Source organism: Pongo abelii, chromosome 5 (genome assembly GCF_028885655.2).
Source record: "Pongo abelii isolate AG06213 chromosome 5, NHGRI_mPonAbe1-v2.0_pri, whole genome shotgun sequence".
NCBI lineage: Eukaryota > Metazoa > Chordata > Mammalia > Primates > Hominidae > Pongo > Pongo abelii.
The window spans coordinates 153152266-153175873 of NC_071990.2; the positions used below are offsets into that span (position 1 = coordinate 153152266).

Consider the following 23608-nt stretch of genomic DNA (forward strand, 5'->3'; position numbering starts at 1 on the left):
AAAGAATTTGGGTGAGTTCACAGAGTAAAGTAAAAGCAAGTTTATTAATAAAGTAAAGGAATAAAAGGGTGCCTACTCCATAGGCAGAGCAGCCTCGAGGGCTGCTGGCTGGCTATTTTTATAGTTATTTCTTGATTATATGCTAAACAAGGGGTGTATTTATCAGGGAAACCAGCCCCCAATATTTCAACGTAAGTTCTTTCTATTTTCCCTAAGTGTTGGCTGGCTGAGAAATAAAGAGAAAGAGTACAAAGAGAGGAATTTTACAGCTGGGCCTCCAGGGGTGACATCACATATCGGTAGGACCGTGATGCCCACCTGAGCTGCAAAACCAGCAGGTTTTTATTAAGGACTTTAAAAGGGGAGGGGGTGTATGAACAGGGAGTAGGTCACAAACATCACATGCTTCAAAGGGCAAAAAGGAGAACAAAGATCACATGCTTCTGAGGTCAATAAAGATCACAAGGCAAAGGCAAAGCAAAGATCATAAGGCAAAGGGCAAAATCAAAAACTCCTGGTAAGGCCTATGTTCAGCTGTGCACGTATTGTCTTGATAAACATCTTAAATAACAGAAAACAGGGTTTGAGAGCAAAGGACTGGTCTGACCTCAAATTCACCAGGGTGGGGTTTTTTCCCCACCCTAATAAGCCTGAGAGTACTGCAGGAGACCAGGGTGTATTTCAGTCCTTATCTCAACTGCATAAGACAGACACTCCCAGAGCGGCCGTTTATAGACCTCCCCCCAGGAATGCATTCCTTCCCCAGGGTATTAATTATTAATATTTCTTGCTGGGAAAAGAATTTAGCGATATCTTCCCTACTTGCATGTCCATTTATAGGCTCTCTGCAAGAAGAAAAATATGGCTGTATTCTGCCCAACCCCGCAGGCAGTCAGACCCTATGGTTGTCTTCCCTTGTTCCCTGAAAATTGCTGTTATCTGTTCTTTTTCAAGGTGCACTGATTTCATATTTTTCAAACACACGTTTTCCAATCAATTTGTACAGATAACACAATAGTGGTCCTGAGGTGACGTACATTCTCAGCTTGCGAAGATAAGAGGATTAAGAGATTAAAGTAAAGATAGGCATAAGAAATTATAAAAGTATTAATTTTGGGAACTGATATACGTCCATATTAAAATGAAATCTTCACAATTCATGTTCCTCTGCCACGGCTCCAGCTGGTCCCTCCGTTCGGGGTCCCTGACTTCCCACAACATGTATTATTCATGAGTTTTCTAGGAAGGGGATGAAGAATTCCCAGACCGGAGGGTTTCTCTTCTTTTTAGACCATACAGGGTAATAACCTGATGTTGCCATGACATTTGCAAATCGTTATGCTGCTGGTGGGAGTGTCTTTTAGCATACCAATGCATTATAATTAGCATATAATGAGCAGTGAGGATGACCAGAGGTTACTTTCATTGCCGTCTTGCTTTTGATGGGTTTTGACCGGCTTCTTTATTGCATCCTGTTTTATCAGCAGGGTCTTTGTGACTATACTTTATGATCTCCTATCTCATCCTGTGATAAAGAATGCCTAACCTCTGGGAGATGCAGGTCTCAGCCTCATTTTACCCAGCCCCTATTCAAGATGGAGCCACTCTGGTTCCAATGCCTCTGACACATTTATTTACTTAATTCTACAAATAAGTATTGCATGTTTACATTGTGAGGTCCTGAGTAGGGGAGGGAGGAAGACATTGATTACTTATTAAAAATTAAACACACAGCTTATTCCTTCCCCTTGTGCTAAGTGCCAGGAGGGAGAAACAGGGGTTGCTGTTAGAGGAGAGCTGAAAGACAGAAATATGGTCAGAGAAATATGGTCAGTGGGAGCTGTGATTGGCAAAGATGTACAGACACAGGACCCTGGGCAGATAAATAATGAAACCGCCTTTGTAAAATTATGACTGAGACAGTGAAAGAGATCTAATATAACCGACTCCATCTTGGTTGTAACCTTTAAGCTGTCCTTGTTTCTTCCTGGGCGTAGCCTGAGCTAACTTTGGGAGGAATTTGGTTTAGAGTTTAAAGATAACAGCTCTTTCCCAAAACAAACCTCCTTCTTGCCTGGGGACTAGACTGCCTTTAGACATTAGCCATAAGATTAGAAATTATGGTTAAGGAGTCATTGCAGCTGGAGGCTACAAGACTCTGACCCTCCCTAAACTGCTCCTAAGATCCATGCTTGAGACATTTTGCAGACCCTGCGCTTGATGGATCAGCTGGCATGACCCAGATTGATAAACTGGCTCATCTGATCTTGTGGCCCCCAGCTAGGAACTGACTCAGCACAAGAGGACAATTTCAACTTCCCATGATTTCATCTCTTACTTAACCAGTCAGCACTCCTGGCTCACAGGCTTCCCCCCACCCACCAAGTTATCCTTAAAAACTCTGATTCCTGAAGCTCAGGGAGACTGATTTGAGTAATAATAAAACTCTGGTCTCCTGCACAGTCAGCTCTGCATAAATTAACTCTTTCTCTATTGCAATTCCCCTGTCTTGATAAATCAGCTCTGTCTAGGCAGCAGGCAAGGTGAACCCATTGGGTGGTTACAAAAATGGTTTGGGAAGCGTTTTAAATTGTAAATATTATAAGAATGAGAGGATTACTATGAAGGTGTGTACACTGTTCATTTGCTGATTTTGTTCATTGGCCTCTGATTCCTTCTTACCTGCCCCAGCTGCCTCCTGCTACTCTCTTTATTAAATTGAGGGTGAGCTCTGGTTATAAAGGGACAGTGGGTTCCATCTTTTGAAAGGATGGGATCCTAAACTAGAGTCTACCTGTGCCTGTCCTAAAAAGAGTGTTGAGGACACTGTTGTCATCCTCGTGATAAGTAATGAGAGTTGCTAAGCACTACAGTATAAGATTTGTAATCTGCCTTTAGTACTATTTGTTCTGAAAACAAAACTTGAAAAAAATTATAAAAATCTAATTGTGGATCTTTGTCTCATTGCAAGTATCAGAGGTGTTCAAATCAGGGTAACTCCATCTTGGATAGGGATTGGGTAAAATGAGGCTGAGACCTACTGGGCCACATTCCTAGGAGGTTAGGCATTCTTAGTTAACAGGATATTTACAGTTAAGGGAACAAGTTAATAACGTTTATTGAACAGACCCAGGACTTAACTGACCCAGGAAATAGACCAAGGAAATGTTTTGATGTCCCACTGTCTTAAGAACAAAAGCATTCTTAGTTTAAGAGTAAGTTTTGGACCAGGCGTGGTGGCTCACGCCTGTAATCCCAGCACTTTGGGAGGCCGAGGAAGGCGGATCATGAGGTCAGGAGATCGCGACCATCCTGGCCAACATCATGAAACCCCATCTCTACTAAAAAAATACAAAAAAATTAGCTGGGCATGGTGGCGGGCGCCTGTAGTCCCAGCTACTCGGGAGGCTGAGACAGGAGAATGGAGTGAACCCAGGAGGCGGAGCTTGCAGTGAGCGGAGATCGAGCCACTGCACTCCAGCCTGGGCGACTGAGCGAGAATCTGCCTCAAAAAACAAAAACAAACAAACAAACAAACAAAAAATTTGTTGGGCATGTTGGCATGCGCCTGTCATCTCAGCTACTCGGAAGGCTGAGGCAGGAGAATCGCCTGAACCTGGGAGGTGGAGGTTGCAGCGAGCTCAGATTGCACCATTGCACTCCAGCCTGGGTGACAAGAGTGAAACTCCGTGTCAAAAAAAAAAAAAGTTTCGCTTTAAAGATAGTACTATAGATTCTTGCAGAAGACAGTAGTTGCACAAAGATTAACAATCCTTTGTTGCAAGGCCTTGTAGAGAACATCTTCCTCATGTTTTTTGCTTTGTTATCTTACATATAAACAAGTATTTTATCTTGTTAGATATGAGTTCTAAATTTCTTTTCAAAGAATTAATATGTCAGTATGTTCAATTCTTTGCCTTCTACTTTTAAACTTAACTTCCTTGTAAAGCAACCTTTTTCAATTACCTACTCCACCCTGACTCATTCCGATCACCTGCTCAACCCTAATTCATTCTGATCACCCACTCCACCCTAACTCATTCCAATTACCTGCTACCTGCTCTGCCCTGACTCCCACCAAAGTACTCACCCCGTCATTCTCTTTAAATTAGCCAGTGGGAATTAGTTTAGCCTGTGCAGTCTAACCCTAGCCAGTAGGGGAACAACACAGCAGCAGGGGCCACGTGCGTCAGGGAAAAGAACCCCTTCCCCTCCCCTGTCCAAGTGTGCGCTCACCATTGCTCCATCTTTAAGGGCGCACCCTTCTGTAGAAGTAACTTGCCTTGCTGATAATTAAAAAGAAAATGTTATATTTGAGTGCTATTCCTTTTGCAGCACTGAAACTTTGTATATAACAACCTTACATATAAACAAGCATCGTGTCTTACATATAAACAAGCATGGTACCTAAGGTGTGTGCATTCCTCCTCTTGCTTTCGAGAATGCCCTGCTCTATCTGCTTTTTCTAGAGAGTAGCCATTCTTTTATTCCTTTACTTTCTTAATAAGCTTGCTTTTACCTTATTCTGTGGACTTGCCCTGAATTCTTTCTTGCACAAGATCCAAGAACCCTCTCTTGGGGTCTGAAATGGGACCCCTTTCCAGTTACAGTAGAATTGTTATAGGAAGGTTGATTTCTGCTAAAGTGAGACATGGGGAGATTACATACTGCTACAATTTCCCACTTTCTTCTCATGTGTTTACAAAATGGGCCACTGTGGAGGCTCTGTTGCTCTCAGGAGTTTGTGCAGCTGGATGCTATGGATTCTGTCTAACAGAAGAAATGGGTCCTAGAAATGATGAAGCAGCATTATTTTTATTGAGCCTTCTTCAGGCAGAGCTAAGGACACCTTGGAAAATAAAGCAAGGATTTATTGCAACACAGAAGCTATTTAATTTTCTCTCTGGCATGTCCTTGGCTAATTGGAGATGTTTTTCCAGTTAATAAAACTATTAAAAATCATTGAATTCTTGGCAGCCAGGCATGGTGGCTCACGCCTGTAATCCCAGCATTTGGGAGGCTGAGGCAGGTGGATCACTTGAGGCCAGGAGTTCGAGACCAGCCTGGCCAATATGGTGAAACCCCGTCTCTACTAAAAATACAAAAATTAGCCAGGCGTGGTGGTGCACGCCTGTAATCCCAGCTACTTGGGACACTGAGGCAGGAAAATCTCTTGAACCCAGGAGGTGGAGGTTGCAGTGAGCTGAGATTGTGCTGTTGTACTACAGCCTGGGTGACAGAGTGAGACTCTGTCTCAAAAAAAAGAAAAAAATCATTGAATTCTTGTTTTAATCCTTGAAGACGCTTAATATTTTGGCCAGAACACTATTTATATTCCGTTTATTTTAACAATGAATTTCCTGTCCCAAATGTAGTCAAAATGTGTACTTGCACAACAAATGCATGGCAAACACTGCTGTGTTACAGTCTGGCCAATGCACCACAATGTATTGGTCTCTTTGTGTGAGTTATCACCTGGAGTACTTGTCTCAGGACCAAGAGAATTAAAGGGTGAGGTTGGAGCGAAAGTTTAATAAGCGAAAGGAGAAAGCTCACTGCCGGGGAGAGGGGACCCAGAAGAGGGTTGCTGGTTTTTGCAGTTGAATGCAAAGGCTTTTATAAGAAACCAATGAGGGCTAGGCATCTCATTTGCATAAGGTGCAAATTTCTGGTAGCTCCACCCTGACCTCCTAGTGCACATGTGGGCCTTTAGCTTAAGTTACTCCATATTTCTTTGTTCTCCTTACTGTGCATGTGTTAGGGGATGGAATTTTCCATTGTGGGCATGTCTGGGAAAGTCCCCCTGTGCAAGTTCCCTTATCTGTGCCTGCAGGCTGTTCTTCAGTTTGAAAGAATTCATCGGAGGACCCACCCTAACTGTCTGCCTGACTCGTTTCTTCCTTTCTCCTCTCTCAGCTGGAACTCAGTGATTCTCCTTTTGACTTCTACTTTGACCATGCTGGGGTCCAAGTTCAGGATTTCCTGTGGCCTCTGCAGCCAATAAAGAATTCACAAACATGGAATTAACAAACAGTTTTCAGATTCTTGAAGCCTGCAGTATATGAATATTAGGATGTAAAACTGAAAACCTAATAAATTGGACTTTTAAAACATGCTTCCAGTTGTCTTTTACTTAATTAAGAAATTGATTTTAATACTAAAATTATAGTCACTTTTTCTTTAAAAATTAGAACATTACAAATGAAGCTACAGTTTCCATTGACAACCACCTCTAATCTTGATCATCTTCTCCCATTGTTCAGAGGTTATTATGATATAAGTTTGGTGAGTGTCCTTCAGACCATTAAAAATACTTTTCTCATTTCATTTCATTGTGCCTATACACATATTTTGTTTGGTATGTACCTTTAAGACACAAATGGTGTCATACTGTTAGTTTTGTTCTCTAATTTACTTTATTTAAAAAACAGTGTTTTTGAGATCTATTTATCTCCAAATAGATCCAAATGGATTTAGTCTGATTCTGTTTTTTTTTTTTTCAGATGGAGTCTCACTATCACCCAGGCTGGAGTGCAGTGGCGCAATCTCAGCTCACTGCAATCTCCGCCTCCCGGGTTCACGCCATTCTCCTGCCTCAGCCTCCCTAGTAGCTGGGACTATAGACACCTGCCACTGCACCCAGCTAATTTTTTGTATTTTTAGTAGAGACAGGGTTTCACTGTGTTAGCCAGGATGATCTTGATCTCCTGACCTCATGACCTGCCTGCCTTGGCCTCCCAAAGTGCTGGGATTACAGGCGTGAGCCACCACGCCCAGCCTAGTCTGATTCTTTTAACTGCTTTGGAGATTACCATTTATGAATGTATTATATGTCAGGCCTCTGAGCCCAAGCTAAGCCATCATATCCCCTGTGACCTGCACGTATACATCCAGATGGCCTGAAGCAACTGAAGAACCACAAAAGAAGTGAAAATAGCCAGGTCCTGCCTGCCTTAACTGATGACATTCCACCATTGCGATTTGTTCCTGCCCGACCCTAACTGATCAATTGACCTTATGACAATACACCCTCCCCACCCTTGGGATAATGTACTTTGTGATATTCCCCCACCCTTAAGAAGGTACTTTGTAATATTCTCCCCACCCTTGAGAATGTACTTTGTAAGATCCACCCCCTGCCCACAAAAACTGCTCCTAACTCCACCGCCTATCCCAAACCTATAAAAACTAATGATAATCCCACCACCCTTTGCTGACTCTTTTTGGACTCAGCCCACCTGCACCCAGGTGATTAAAAAGCTTTATTGCTCACACAAAGCCTGTTTGGTGGTCTCTTCATACAGACACACGTGACACTATAGTTAACTAATTTCTGTATTGATGGACACTTACAGAACATGCACATGCCTATAAAATTAGAAGTAGAACTGTGGGTCACAGGGTATATGCCAAAGTGTACCCTGCAGTGGCTGGGACATTTTATATATTCCTTCATTACGAATACTTCAAATTTGTTTTTATTTATTATACAGCAAAGAAAAGTGTCTCCTGCAATAGCTGGGACATTTTACATATCCCTCCATTAAGCATACTTTAAATTTGTTTTTATTTATTATACAGCAAAGAAAAGCAATCATTGCTTCCAGATCTGGTACTAGTCCTTCCTTCCTTCCTTCCTTCCTTCCTTCCTTCCTTCCTTCTTTCCTTCCTTCCTTCCCTCCCTCCTTCCTTCTCTCTCTCTCTCTCCCTCTCTCTCTTTCTCTTTCTTTCATCTGTCTTCTACTTGTTTTCTTTTTCTTTTTCTTTTTTTTGAGACAGAGTCTCTCTCTGTTGCCCAGGCTGGAGTGCAGTGGCATGATCTCAGCTCACTGCACCTCCACCTCCCAGGTTCAAGTGATTCTCCTGCCTCAGCCTCCCTAGTGGCTGGGACTACAGGCACGGCACTACCATGCCCAGCTAATTTTTGTATTTTTTGTAGAGATGGGGTTGGCCAGGATGGTCTCAATCTCTTGATCTAGTGATCCTCTTGCCTCGGCCTCCCATAGTACTGGGATTACAGGTGTGAGCCACCCCACCCGGCCATTTTTTTTTTTTTTGACATGGAGTCTCACTCTGTCACCATGCTGGAGTGCAGTGGCACGATCTTGGCTCACTGCAACCTCCGCCTCCTGGGTCCAAGCGATTCTCCTGCCTCAGCCTCCTGAGTAGCTGGGATTACAGGTGTGAGCCACCACCCCCGGCCTTCTACTTGTTTTCTATCCAGCAATATAATTCCCATTTTACGCCTTAATTGCCTGATTTTTAGGTGAGGGAATAACAGGATTGTTTTGTGAAGAGTGAAAGTTTTTCTAAGGGCAGCCCCTGCCCACCCAATGAAAAGAAGACTCAGGGGAGCAAGAGTGTTAATATTTTAGAGGGCTGCCTTCACTTCAACAGGGATGTTGAATTAGATGAATTTTTTTTTTTTTTGAGACAGGGTCTCACTCTGTCGCCCATGCTGGATTGCAGTGGCACCATCATTGTCACTACAACCTCCGCCTCCCAGGCTCAAGCAATTCTTGTGCCTCAGCCTCCCGAGTAGCTGGGACTAGAGGTGTGCACCACCATGCTTAGCTATTTTCTTTTGCATTTTCAATAGGGTTTTGCCATGTTGGTCAGGCTGGCTATGAACTCCTGGCCTCAAGTGATCCACGTGCCTCACCCTCCCAAAGTCCTGGGATTACAGGTGTGAGCCATCGAGCTTAGCCATATTAGAAGGATTTTTAACTGAATAAGAGTAACACCCAAGAGAAAAGAGATGGAAAATAATGTAAAAACCACATGATCAGCTTTTTCACCGTACTTGATTTTATGCAGAAATGTTTTCTTCCAAAACTTTTCCCACAACTGCTAAGGTATAGATGCTCAGATATATTTTCTGGATCCCACAGCTGCCACACTCCCCACTGCAGGCTCTAGTGGGCCCCAGAAACCAACAGCAGATAGAAGAAGGAAGAAAACCAGGAGGGCCAGGAAAGTCCTCCCAAGTGGGGAGAATTGCAAATAGTCAAAAATTGACAGGATGAATGATTACATTGGAGAAATGCAACTTTCAAGACTCAATGTATACACTGTAAATTAGGGAAGAAACTTTATGTAGTGAGAAGAACATGGACAGTAGGGGAGAGCTTCTTAGAAGGAGTTGCTTACTGGGCACTACTGGAAGCTTGGTGGGGGCATGGGGAGAAAGAGAGGGAGAGAGAAATAGAAAGAGAGAGAGGGAGAGGGAGAGAGGAGACAGGCACAAGGAGGCATTCCATAATGGAAGAGCCTGCGGTAATGTGATTGTGCACTGCAGCATGGGATAATGCTGGGACAAAGAGTAGATTGGTTATGGGATAGAATGATAAGAATGGAATGGATTTAGGAGCTTTTGTGTGTTAGGGGCAGGCAGTGATTTTCTTCTTATTTTTTCGTCCGTGGGATAATAAGACAACTAAATACCATAGTAGCAAGACTGGCCCAAGACATTGTCCCCAGGTCAGATAATTGGGCACATTGTGTACTAAATTATGAATAAGCTTATCTTTGCTTTATGCCATTGAGCTTTGAAACCACTCTTTATTCTGAAAAGACTATGAGCCACCCCGTGAGACAATTTCAATCATTATCATAATAATATCAGTAGCAGAATCAAATCATATGTAGTTGGCTCTCTAAAACTAATCTAAAATTGCTTCATAGGTTAGCTGAGAGGTACCTAATAACTTAGATTGTCCTCAGGTGAGGACAAATGGATGAGTTTTTATTTAATCTTGCCATTTTAAATAGGGGAAAAATTTTTTTAAGGGAAGATTGTTAGATACAGGAAAAGTTGAAGAATTTTCAGAAAATTTTATGAACTCCAGGAAGGCTGAATTAAGAGAGAAAACCCCCAAAATGTCGGCTTTCATATCTGTTCAAGTCTATGTTACCCTATGGTTGTTTCTTTGTCTTCACCTTCTTCATAAAGACACAGCATAGCAGGGTTGGTGATTTTTGTCTGTCCTTGTCTCTTTTTTTAAATTTAAGAGGAAATGTTCTAATTGTGAAAGCAATACAGTTATTGTAAAGGATTTGTAAATATAGAAGCATAGGTGGGGTGTGGTGGCTCATGCCTGTAATCCCAGCACTTTGGGAGGCTGAGGCGAGTGGATCAGTTGAGTTCAAGACCAGCCTGGACAACATGGTGAAACCCCATCTCTACTAAAAATACAAAAATTAGCCAAATGTGGTGGCGCATGCCTGTAGTCCCAGCTACTTGGGAGGCTGAGGCAAGAGAATCGCTTGAGTACAGGAGGTGGAGGTTGCAGTGAGCCGAGATCACGCCACTGCACTCCAGCCTGGACAACAGAGCGAGACTCTGTCTCAAATATATATATATATATATATATGTATATATAAGCATATAATAAAGAAAAAAAAAGTCTATCCTACAACCAAAAGATAACCATAGTTAACACTTCTTTCCAGTGTTTTTCTTTTCTTTAAATTATATTTAGTTGTACAAATAATGAATAAATACAACCTTATTGAAAAAATCAAACCACTGCCCCTCTCACCACAACTCCAATTGTCATGTCACCCTCAGGGGTAAGTACTGTTATCAGGTGATGGGGATTCTGTAAAATTCTTTTTTTTCTTGTCTCTAAATATATTTATAGACAAAACACAATACTTTTCCTCCTGCATGTGTTTTATGAAAAACAGTAACAAACAATGAATTTATACTTTCTTATTTTTGTTCAGTGATATCTTAAGGATATTACCATGACCAAGCATACGGATCTATCTCATATTACCTGTTGCATAGGATTCAATAGTATAGATATACTTTTATTTGATAATTGCTTTGTCAACAGGAATTTACGGTTTCAACATCCTCATCCTTCCTGCTGCTATTACTAATAATGGTATTCCTGGGCATAGTGACTCACACCTGTAATCACAGCACTTTGGGAGGCTAAGGTGGGAGGATCACGAGGTCAAGAAATTGAGATCAGCCTAGCCAACATGGTGAAACCCCGTCTCTACTAAAAATACAAAAATTAGCTGGGTATGGTGGTGCATGCCTGTAGTCTCAGCTACTCAGGAGGCTGAGGCAGGAGAAACACTTGAACCCGGGAGGCGGAGGTTGCAGTGAGCTGACATCGAGCCACTGCACTCCACCCTGGTGACACAGCTAGACTCTGTCTCAAAAACAAAAAACAAAAAACAAAATAATGGTATAATGAATATCTTTATACATATCTCTATGCACATGTATGAGTATTTTCATAAGGGAGATAATTGGAGAGTGGAGCAGCAGTGTCTTAGTCCAGTTTCTGTTGCTATAACAGAATACCACAGACTGAGTAATTTATGAGGAAAATAAGTGTATTCCATTCATAGTTCTGGAGACTGGGAAGTCCAAAAGCATGGTGTGGTGTCTGGTGAGGGTCATTCCATGGTAGAAGGGTAGAAGGGCCCGAAAGCATGAGTGAGAGAACCTGATTTTATAACAAAGCCACTCTGGTGATACCTAACCTACTCCCAGGATAACAGCATCAACCCATTTATGAGGATTAATGTATCAGGACCTAATGACCTCTTTCTCCAAAAATATAATTTTTAATTACTGAGTATAATTTCATTGTGTGACTGTATCATCTTTTATTTTTGAACTCTAGTTGTTTTAAATATTTGCTATTGCAGATTTTTTGAAAATGTTGCTAAAGAGTACCTTTCTGAATATTTTTGTGTTTAATTTTTGGGTTTATTTCCATTTCTTTTGATAAGATCATGAGCAAGAAATTCACAAGGACAAATAGTATTAACTTTTAAACTTTTTAAATGATACATATTGCCAAATACTTTTCTGGAAATTTTGTACCAATTTATCTTTATTTGAGCAGTGCATTAGCATGTCTTTCTTATAGAGCTATCTTTTCATATGCTTAATAATAATAATAATTATTATTATTATTTTGAGACAGAGTCTCGCTCTGTCAGCCAGGCTGGAGTTCAGTGGTGCAATCTTGGCTCACTGCAACCTCTGCCTCCTGAGTTCAAGTGATTCTCCTGCCTCAGCCTCCTGAGTAGCTGGGATTACAGGCATGTGCCACCATGCCCAGCTAATTTTTGTATTTTTAGTAGAGACTGGGTTTCACCAGTCTCTAACTGGTCTTGAACTCCTGACCTCATGATTGGCCTAGCCTCCCAAAGTGCTAGGATTACAGGTGTGAGCCACTGCACCTGGCCAATATGCTTAATTATTAAATATATTTAAAATGTTGCTAGTTTTAAAGATCAGAAATAATAGTTAAATTTATATTTAATTGATGATGAGTGAGGTGGGACAGTTCTCATTTTATTAGCCATTTATGGCCCTTCTGATAATTGTTAGTTCTTCTATAGTTTTCTCTTAGGTCATTGGTTTTCTTATTGGTGTGAGTAGGCTGTTTGCATATTAAAGTTTTGACTTTTTGTATTATTTCTGGAAATATTTTTCCAGTTTGCTCTTTCACTTTAAATTCTGCTTACACATTTAAAAAATTTGTTGTCATCTGTGCACTTTTTCTTGAACATTCTTGCATTGCTTTTATGCTTAGAAAGTCGGCTATGGCTTTCATGTTTGTGTTGTTCCCCCAATTGATATGCTGAAATCCTTACCTCCAAGAAGATAGTATTAGGAGATGGGACCTCTGGGAGAAGATGATTAGGTTATGATGGTGGAGGCTTCATGAATGGGATTAAAAAAAGAAAGCTTAGAGTTGTACTTACACATTATAAACCAAATAAATTTAAGATAGACTTAAAGCACTGAATATAAAAAATAAAATCAGGCCAGGCATGGTGGCTCACACCTGTAATTCCAGCACTTTGAGAGGCCAAGGCAAGCAAATCACTTGATGCAAGGAGTTCAAGACCAGCCTGGCCAACATGGGGAAACCCTGTCTCTAGCAAAAATACAAAAAATTAGCCAGGTGTGGTGGCACATGCTTGTAGTCCTAGCTACTCGAGGGACTGAGGCAGGAGGATCAGCTGAACCCAGGATGTCAAGGCTTAAGTTTATCATAATGTTTAGGGGGAAAACCCAAATACATTCCTATGAAAGTTAGGAACAAGACAAAACATCCATTACTGCTATTAATGTTTAACAATGTGATATTAGTTCTTATGCTGCTAATAAAAACATACCCAAGACTGGGTAGTTTATAAAGGAAAGAGGTTTATTTGACTCACAGTTCAGCATGGCTGGGGAGGCCCCAGGAAACTTACAATCATGGCAGAAGGGGAAGCAAATACATCCTTCACATGGCAGCAGCAAGGAGAAGTGCAGAGCAAAAGGATGAAAAGTTCCTTATAAAACCATCAGATCTCATGGGAACTCACTACTACGAGAACAGGGGTAACTGCTCCCCATGATTCAATTACCTCCTGCTGAATCCCTCCCACGACTTGTATGATTATGGGAGCTACAATTCAAGATGGTATTTGAGTGGGGACATTAGATTTGAGTGGGGACACATCCAAACCATATCAAATGTTCTGGGGTTATTAACCAATGCAATTAGTCAAGAAAAGGAATAGAAGTATAAAAATTGGAAAGAAGGAGGTGAAATTTTCATTATTTACAAATGATTTGCATGTTTACAGTGCAAAACCCAGGAGAATCTATTGAAAACAATTCCAAACAATAAGAAACATAAAAAGATATTTAGGTACATATTTAATATATAGGAATAAGTAGACCCCATTTACAATATGACAAAAAGATAATATTTTTAGAGATAAACTACAAAATATAGTAAATCTAAATTGCTAATAAGAATAAGACTTCTTGGCTGGGCACAGTGGCTCATGCCTGTAATCGCAGCACTTTGGGAGGCCAAGGTGGGTGGATCACTTGAGGTCCGGAGTTCGAGACCAGCCTGGCTAACATGGTGAAACCCTGTCTCTACTAAAAATACAAAAATTAGCCAGGTGTCATGGCACATGCCTGTAATCCCAGCTACTCGGGAGGCTGAGGCAGGAGAATTGCTGGAATCTGGGAGGCGAAAGTTGCAGTGGGCCGAGATTACATCACTGTACTCCAGCCTGGGTGAGAGGTAGACTCTGTCTCAAAAGAAAAAAAAAAGAGGAAAAAAAAAAGAATAAGACTTCTTGAACAAATGAGAAAAATGATTTTAGTTGGAAGACTCAACATTTAAAACATATAAATTCTCCATAGTTTATTTATAAAATTAACATGACCCCAATAACAATACCAACAAAATTTTTTGGAATTTTCCAAGAAGATTTTGAATTTCACATGGGAAAATGAATATGTAAGAATAGTCAGGCTTATTCAGAAAAATAAGCCCTACCAGATACAAAATATATTAATGACCTCAGAGCTGCCTTTTAAGCCCTGCTGCCACTATTTTTTGTCTGTGTTTTTCTGTAGGCATCGCTGCTTTCTCTCAGATCCTTGCCTGCATGGGCCAGATCCCTGCCACAGGGCCCTTGCATGGCCTTTTTGCTATTTGAATGATGTGGGCAGCTCCTGCTTCAATACCTCTTGACTATTTCTTTTTTTTTTTTTTTGAGATGGAGTCTCGCTCTGTCACCCAGTTTGGAATGCAGTGGCGTGGTCTCAGCTCACTACAAGCTCCACCTCCCAGGTTCACGCCATTCTCCTGCCTCAGCCTCCTGAGTAGCTGGGACTACAGGCACCTGCCACCACACCCGGCTAATTTTTTTGTATTTTTAGTAGAGACGGGGTTTCACCATGTTAGGCAGGCTGGTCTTGATCTCCTGACCTTGTGATCCACGTGCCTCGGCCTCCCAAAGTGCTGGGATTACAGGTGTGAACTGCCACACCTGGTCGACTATTTCATTCTTATTTAATCATCACTTTTGGTTGGGCGTGGTGGCTCATGCCAGTAATCCCAACACTTTGGGAGGCTGAGGCAGGCAGATCACCTGAGGTTGGGAGTTCAAGACCAGCCTGACCAACATGGAGAAACCCCATCTCTACTAAAAATACAAAATTAGCAGGGCGTGGTGGCACATGCCTGTAATCCCAGCTATTCGGGAGGCTTAGGCAGGAGAATCGCTTGAACCTGGGACGTGGAGGTTGCAGTGAGCCGAGATCGTGCCATTGCACTCTAACCTGGGCAACAGGAGCGAAACTCCATCTCAAAAAAAAAAAAAAAAATCATCACTTCTTTAGGGAACTCTTTCCTTCTACCTCCTTCATCTGAAGTCATTTTCCTTTGTTAGCTGCCTTTTTGCCTTCCTTGCATTTATTTCATTTTGTAATTATACAATTCTAAGTGTGGTTGTTTGATAAATTCTCTTTCCCTTTTTAGACTGTCACCTCATTGCCTGATCCAGAGTAGGCTATCAGTAAATACTACTTGGTCGATAATCTCCAGTCTGCTGAACTCCGAGGGTAATTTAGATTCAGTACCTACCTTCTAAACTCAGTCATCAAAAGAGCTCTCCAAATGTAGTCCCTACTCCAGTGTCAAGGGAATAATATCTTAATATATAGCTTCTTTTCTTCCTTTCTTTTTTCATTCATTCATTCATTCATTTATTCATTTCTTTTTTTTTTTTTTTTTGAGACAGGGTTTTGCTCTGCTGCTGAGGTTGGAGTGCAGTGGTGCAATCACAGCTCACTGCAGCTTGACCTCCTGGGGCTCAAGCCTTCCTCCCACCTCAGCCTCCCAAGTAGCTGGGACAACAGGAACATGCCACCATGCCCAGCTAATTTTTTGTAGAGATGGGGTCTCACTGTTGCACAGGCTGGTCTGGAACTCCTGGGCTCAAGTGATCCTCCTGCCTCATTCTCCCCAAACACTGGGATTACAGGCGTGAGCCACTGTACCTGGCCTAGCTTCTTTTCTTAAAAAAAAAAAAAAGATGTTAGTCATTGAAAGAAATAATCAAATAATCATAGCCATTGGGAAACTTATTTTCCTAATAAATTTTATAAAATGGTATGCCATACATACTATAGGTGAAATCTCTTATAAGTGACGTATGTCCTCACATAGTCTAGTTTAGAAAATATGGCGTGGTGGTCAGGGTGGAGAAGACCCTCCAACTATTGAATGAGTCTGAACAGGATGTGGTTCTCTAATAAGAGATTCAGTTAAACTTTTTATGCTTTTTCCCCAGAGTACATATCTACCATTTTCTTGGGTGTGCTATGATTGGCAAACAGTAGCTATTACTAAGAGCTCTGAAGGTTTTGTTTGGCATTTTGGGGATTGAATCACACTGGTCATGACGCTTGTTGAAAAGTTATGAGCTTTAAGAAGACTTTTGCATTCATGACTATATCAAACAGTAGTTGCTGGTAGTGGAGTAGTCTCTGGCAGTCTTAAATAGATTTTATCGCTGAGCCTCCTGAGGCCATTTAGATACTCCAGGAAATCCTCCTTTATGTGACCTCTTTTGTATTACTTCAAAAATGAATGGCTTTCTTCTGTGTCTTCACAAAGACCACAGGCCTTGGAAACTCCATAGAGGTGGTGTAGATATCCAACCTCAGTAATAATTCTTGAAGGAAGCAGGCATATGGCATGAGTTGGATGGAAACAGGACCAGAAGGTTCAGTCTGCAGCCCACAGGCCAAACCCACCAAATCTGCTCTGCAGGTGTGTTTATTTGATTCATATGTGTTTCTTTTTTAAACATTTAAATCAGTTTCCAACCTGCAAAAACCAGGAATTTACACTTCAAAAAGTCTGGATATATGGCTTGTCTTGAAAAACTGGAATGATTTGGAATTGGAAATTCCAAAATTGGAGTGGTTTGGCCAGGCAGGAAATCCTTATTTCTGTATCTGCAACCATCAGTGGAGCTGAGACCTGTTCCCTTCCAGATGGGCAGGGGCTGTCCATGTGTGACCCTGCCATCTCTCATCTCACATGTTCATTTCAGTTGCCTTCATGATTCATGGTTATGAGGTTATGAGACTGAGTATAAAAGGCATAGTGAATAGTTACAAAGGAGACAGCCTTTTACATTTAGATCACATGATCTCTTTGATAAATAAATGAGACACTTTAATCAACAGGAAAGAAATGAGTTGATCATCTTTGTGATCTGGACAAAGACAAACAACGAAAACTGTCCCTCGTTACACAGGATGTAGCATTGTTCTCCTCTGATAATTCTTTGTTGAGTCTATTGATTCTGGGCAGAGGTCAAATACCATTTGAGTTGGGTGGAAGGAAAATCTTTTTTTGTTTTTTTGTTTTTAGAGGCAGTCTCTCTCTCTCTATTGGCTGGGCTGGGGTGCAGTGGTGCAATTATAGCTCACTGAAACCTCAAATTCCTGGGCTCAGGTGATCCTCCTGCCTCAGCCTCTCAAGTAAATAGGACTACAGGTCATGACACCATGCCTGACAAATTAAAAAAAATTTTTTTTCTTTTTGTAGAGTTAGGGTCTTGCTGTGTTGCCCAGGCTGGTCTGGAACTTCTGGCCTCAGGCAATCCTCCTGCCTTGGCCTCCAAAAGTGCTAGGAGTATAGATGTGAGCCAACACACTCTGCCATAGGCCAATTCTTAAATGACAAACCTCATCACCATCCTGGAGGAGCACATCATTTGTTCTCGAACTTTCTCCTGCCTCCCTTTGAACTTTGAGAATGAGAACCAAATGGTCTGAATATAACACTTCTCTGCGTAGCATGTTTGACACATTTGGAATACAAAGAATGCTTCTGCCTTTAATCTTGCTTTGTGCAGCTGCACAGAAAAGATCGTTTAACACTCTTCTTTATATTTTGTATTTTGGGGGAATTCTACCAGGAAACTTACGATCATCTTTCGGAAGTCCCGGTCACGCGGGAGCAGTTAAACCACTATCGGGATGTGGCTCAAAATGCTCGAAGTGAACTTGCAGCAACTTTGGTCAAATTCGAATGTGCTCAGTCTGAGGTAAGATAATGCATCTCCATCAATCAGAAATGGGCCTTCTTAGCTTCTTATAAAATGACACAGATCACGCCTGTAATCCCAGCACTTTGGGAGGCTGAGGCAGGCAGATCGCGAGGTCAAGAGATCCACAATCCTGGCCAACATAGTGAAACTCTGTCTCTACTAAAAATATAAAAATTAGCTGGATGTGGTAGTGAGCGCCTGTAGTCCCAGCTACTCGGGAGGCTGAGGCAGGAGAATCGCTTGAATCCGGGAGGTGGAGTTTGCAGTGAGGCAAGATCACGCCACTGCACTCCAGCCTTGCGACAGAGCGAGACTCCGTCTCACAAAAACAAAACAAAACAAAACAAAAAAGAAACAGAATGTAGGAGTGATTAGAAATAGGACAGTGGGATATAGATTTAAAGCTTTTGGCAAAGTTGAAACTTGTTCTCTTGTGCCTGTCCCCTAGAATTCCTGAAAAGTTATGCATTTGCCAGATTGTAAAGCCAGGTGGCTTGGGCTGAATTCTGGATCTCAGAGGAGCTATACAGCCTTGAGAGATCTGGGGGCACCTGAAGATGTTAAGTAAAGCTCCATGGGCCTCAGAGAACTTTCAGCATCTCTCAGAATATCTTCCTTTAATGTGGATTGCTTGCAATCTGGAGTTCTTAAGAGGGAATTCTGAATCCCTTTCCTGTGGTAGTTCCAACCGGCTGGGGAAATTCTAGGAAGAAGAGTGGGATCCATTTACCCTGTAGGCTAGCTCAGGTTTAGAGTGGAGTTTCTGAGAGTCTTCCTAAACTCATTCTGCTTATAGCCTGGTGGCCCCAAGGAGTTCTAGACTGGCCTGTGATTTCTCACTAAGGCTGCCAGGACCCCATAGAAAGACGAGTTGATAATGTGTGTGTGAATAAATGTATGTATGCACACTCACAGTTCCAAAGAATTACATGCTTTCATAACTTTTTCTCATAGGGTAGATCTGACATTTTAACTCAATAGGGCACATATATTGTTCAGCATTTTGATATCACAGAACTCATAAAAGTTAAAATGTTCTCTTTAAATAAATCCTATAGGGATTTTTCTTTTCTCCCATGTTTTTTTTTTCCAGAAATTGAAATATTATTTTTATTTATCACTCACAGTTAGAGTCCAGAAGATAAGTGTGAGAAATATAGTGATATACTGAGTAGTCTGTGTTTAAGTGGGGAACAGTTACGGCTGTGAAATCACAGATCATGTGATTTGTAGATTCTTTGTCTAACTGTTTATCAGCAGCAATAATAGCAATACAGATTTAGAAAATGTGGACCATTGCAAAATATTTTATTGCTTATGCAGTCAACACCATAAACGTCTCCTGAATGAGACTAAACAACATAAGACATTGCTCAATTGGTTTTGTAAAAGATAGAATATGAAGTCCATTATTTAGGCATAATTTCTCATTTGATAATACAGATACAAATATTAGAAAAGAAAATAAAGTTAGATTAAGTCATGAATAAAAGAGTGAACATTTAAATGATGGCTTTGGGTTTCTTAAAGATACTTCAAACTTATGTTGTTAAGGTTTTTTTTTTTTTTTAACTTCTTTTCCATGTTAGCTTCGAGACCTCCGTTCCAAGATGCTTTCTAAAGAAGTCTCCTGTCAAGAATTGAAAGCTGAAATGGAGAGCTACAAGGAAAACAATGCCAGAAAATCATCTCTCCTTACCTCTTTGAGAGACAGAGTTCAGGAGCTAGAAGAAGAATCAGCAGCACTTTCCACTTCTAAAATCAGAACAGAAATCACAGCTCACACTGCAATCAAGGAGAACCAGGAATTAAAGAAGAAAGTTGTAGAATTAAATGAAAAATTACAGTAAGGATACTGCAATATATTTTTCGCTTTAGCTAGCATTAAAATACTAGCTTCTGATAGCAAGATAGGTCTTTGAATGTACTGGCATTTTGCATTACTTGGCCCTGAAACTCAATTCGAAAAAAAGTTATTGACCTCAAATGTCTTTGGAGTCTTGACAAATTTTTCCAAGGCTCATTTCTAAATGTCATCAAGAGTCTTAACAAATACAGCCTTGTCTTAAGCAGGTTCATAGCCTATCAATTAGGGCTGCAAATGCTTATTTACACAATTTTGAAGATTTCTCTAAGTAGAGTTTAACCCTGAGCTTGTGGGGTAGTGCACCGAGGTAGATGTTTATTTAGAAGTCAGTTATAAAAATATCCCAGAAGCTAGACCACTCCAGATCACACTGAACATTCCTCATTAGATTTTATTGCTAGTTTATGCAGAGAACTCATGAAACCTAGGTTTTCCACATTTCATTCTGACAAGAGGTGATTATTGAGACAAAATTGGGAACAAGTTGTTCCTAAAATATATTTTAAAATTCTACGAATGAGTTAAATATCTTTAGTAACAAAATACATGATATTTATTTTACTTATTTCATCTTAAAAAAATAACCCAATACTTCCAGCCCCTGTCCTCTTTCTCTACTTCCACTTACAGCAAAAACTCCTTAAACATTGTATGTATGGCTGGGCGCGGTGGCTCACACCTGTAATCCCAGCACTTTTGGAGGCTGAGGTGGGCAGATCACTTGAGGTCAGGAGTTTGAGACCAGCCTGGCCAACATGGTGAAACCCCGTCTCTGCTAAATACAAAAATTAGCCGGGCGTGGTGCCGGGTGCCTTTATTTTTTATTTATTTTCTTTTTTTTTTTTTGAGACGGAGTCTCGCTCTGTCGCCCAGGCTGGAGTGCAGTGGCAGGATCTCGGCTCACTGCAAGTTCCGCCTCCTGGGTTTGCGCCATTCTCCTGGCTCAGCCTCCCGAGTAGCTGGGACTACGGGCGCCCGCTATCGCGCCCGGCTAATTTTTTTTTTTTATATTTTCAGTAGAGACGGGGTTTCACCGTGTTAGCCAGGATGGTTTCGATCTCCTGACCTCGTGATCCGCCCGCCTTGGCCTCCCAAAGTGCTGGGATTACAGGCGTGAGCTACCGCGCCCGGCGGCCGGGTGCCTTTAATCCCAGCTACTCGAGAGGCTGAGATTTGAGAATTGCTTGAACCTGGACAGGTGGAGGCTGCAGTGAGCTGAGATCACACCACTGCACTCCAGCCTGGGCAACAAAGAGAGACTCTGTCTCAAAAAAAAAAGTTGTATGTATTCATGGTCTCCAATTTCTCTTCTCTCTCTGGAATCTGCTCCTCTGAAACCGCTCATTAAGGTCATCAGTGAGTGCACAGTGCAAGTTAAATGGTCAGTCTTATCTTACTTGACCAATCAGTAGCATCAGTTACAGTTGATCTTTTTCTTTGAACTGCTTTCTTCTTCTCTTGGCTTCCAGGACATTACACATGCCTAGGTTTTTTCTTTTTTTAATCTTACCTTTCTAGCTAGTGTCTTTCACTGTTTCTCCTCATCTCTTTGGCTTTCAAATACTGGAGTACCTCAGGGATCAGCCCTTGAATCCCTTCTCATTTGTATCTAAATTTACTCTCTTGGTGATATCATTTAGTTTAATGGCTTTAAGTATCTAAATGCTGGTGACTCCAACATTTCTGTGTCTAGCCTGGATCTCTTCCCAGAGCTCAAGAACCACATATCTTACTAGCTACTGTACATCTCCATGTGGATCTCTGACAGGCATCTCAAACTTAATGTGTCCAAAACGGAGCTCCCAGTGTTCCCACAAAATCCTTCTGCACTTTTCCTCATCTCATGTGATCATAATTCCATTCTTCTAGTTGATCATTTCAAAATTCTTGCTATCAAACTTGCTTCTCTTTCTCTTTCACTCTCCATGTCTGATTCTTCAGCAAATCCCATCATATCTATCTTCAAAACAAATCTAAATTTTGTCAGCTTTCCATTATCATCTTTATTGTCACTAACTTGGTCCAAGCCACCATTAACTCTCACCTGGCGTATTGTAATATGTATCTGTTACAGCAGCATCCCACTCCTGGTACTAATTTCTGTCTTAGTTGGTTTGGGCTGCTATAAGAAAAATACCATATACTGGGTGGCTTAAATGACAGAAATTTATTCCTTGTAGTTGTGGAGGCTGGGAAGGCCAAGATCAAGATGTTGGCCTATTCAGTTCCTGGTGAGGGTCCTCTTTCTGGTTTCTAGATGAATGCCTTCTTGCTGTATCCTCACATGGCAGAGAGAGAGAGATCACCTCTCCATGTTTCTCCTCCTCCTCCTCCTCTTCCTTCCTCTTCCTTCTTCTCCTTCTTCTTCTGCTGCTTTTTTTTTTTTTTTTTTTTTTTTTTTTTTTTTTTTTTTTTTTTTTTTTTTTGTGACAGAGTGTTACTCTGTTGCCCAGGCTGGAATGCAGTGGGTGTGATCTTGGCTCACTGCAACCTCTGCCTCCTGGGTTCAAGCAATTCTTGTGACTCAGCCTCCCAAGTAGCTGAGATTATAGGTGTGCATCACCATGCCCAGTTAATATTTTGTATTTTTAGTAGAGATGGGGTTTCATCATGTTGGCCAGGGTGGTCTCAGACTCCTGGCTTCAAGTGATCTGTCTGCCTCAGCCTCCCAAAGGGCTGTGATTATAGGGATAAGCCACCATGCCCAGCCAGTGTCCCTTCTTATAAGAGCACTAATCTCATTCATGAGGGTTCCTCTCTTATGACCTAATTACCTCCCAAAGGCCCAACCTTCAAATATTATACCATCATATTGGGAATTAGGACTTCAACATATGAATTCTCAGAGGACATAAACATTTGGTTCATAGCAGTGGTTTTCCTGCCTCTGACTGTGCCCCCTGCAGCCAGAGTGATCCTGTTAAAACACAAATTAGATCGTGTCAATTCTTAGCACAGAGTCCTCCAGTGACTTCTGTTCTCATTCAGGGTAAAATGTTTTCTATGAGACAAAAGGCTCATCCTGACCTGATTTTGCTACCATTCTCCCCCTTATTCTTTCTATTCCAGATCTCTGGCTTCTTTGCTGTCCCTTGAACCTGACAGACCTGATTGTACCTCAGGCCCTTTGCAATTGTTAATTTCTTTTCCTGGAAGGCTCTTCCCCCAGATATCACATGGCTGCCTCCATTTCCTTTAAGTCTTCACTCAGATGGCACTTTCCAAGTGAGATGTTCCATGAATAACATATCTAAAAATTTACTCCTCTAATATCTCTTGCCCCTCTTTCCTTCCTGCTTAATTTTTTCTCTCTAGTCCTATTATAATGTACTATACATTTTATATATATTAGTATTTTGATTATTGTCCATCTTTCCAAATAGAACATAAGCTCCATGAGGTCAATAATTTGTTTTTCAGAAATGGGGATCTCACTATCTTGCCCAGGCTGGCCTAAAATTCCTGGGTTCAAGTGATCCTCTCACTTCAGCCTCCCTAGTAGCTGGGACTACAGGTGCATACCACTATGCCTGGCTGGATTTGTATCTCTTTTGTTTACTATTGTATCTTTAGCACCTTTAATGGGGCTTGGTGTATGGTGGGTACTTAAGTATTTATTAAATAAATGAGTAATAAAACACTATATGCATATTGTAAAAAATATTTTTTATACAGAAAAGTGCCAAGAAGAAATTAATAATTACTTAGAACGTTATGATTATAGAAAAGCTATAATTAATATTAATATTTTATTGAACAGATTTTTCAGAAAATCATATACAAATGACTTTAGGTAGTGTACTATTTTTACTGAATCACATGTTCTAAATATATATATGT

At 41.1% G+C, this 23608-nt stretch overlaps 1 protein-coding gene across 1 annotated transcript in view; it reads left to right on the forward strand.

Annotated features, from left to right (window-relative positions):
* CCDC170 (coiled-coil domain containing 170) overlaps positions 1-23608 on the forward strand; it is a 132012-nt gene that overhangs the window by 23674 nt on the left and 84730 nt on the right. Inside the window, exons 2-3 of the mRNA XM_024249103.3 lie at positions 17770-17898; positions 19491-19747. Coding sequence (XP_024104871.3) covers positions 17770-17898; positions 19491-19747 — 386 coding nt within the window. The remainder of the gene's footprint in view (positions 1-17769; positions 17899-19490; positions 19748-23608) is intronic.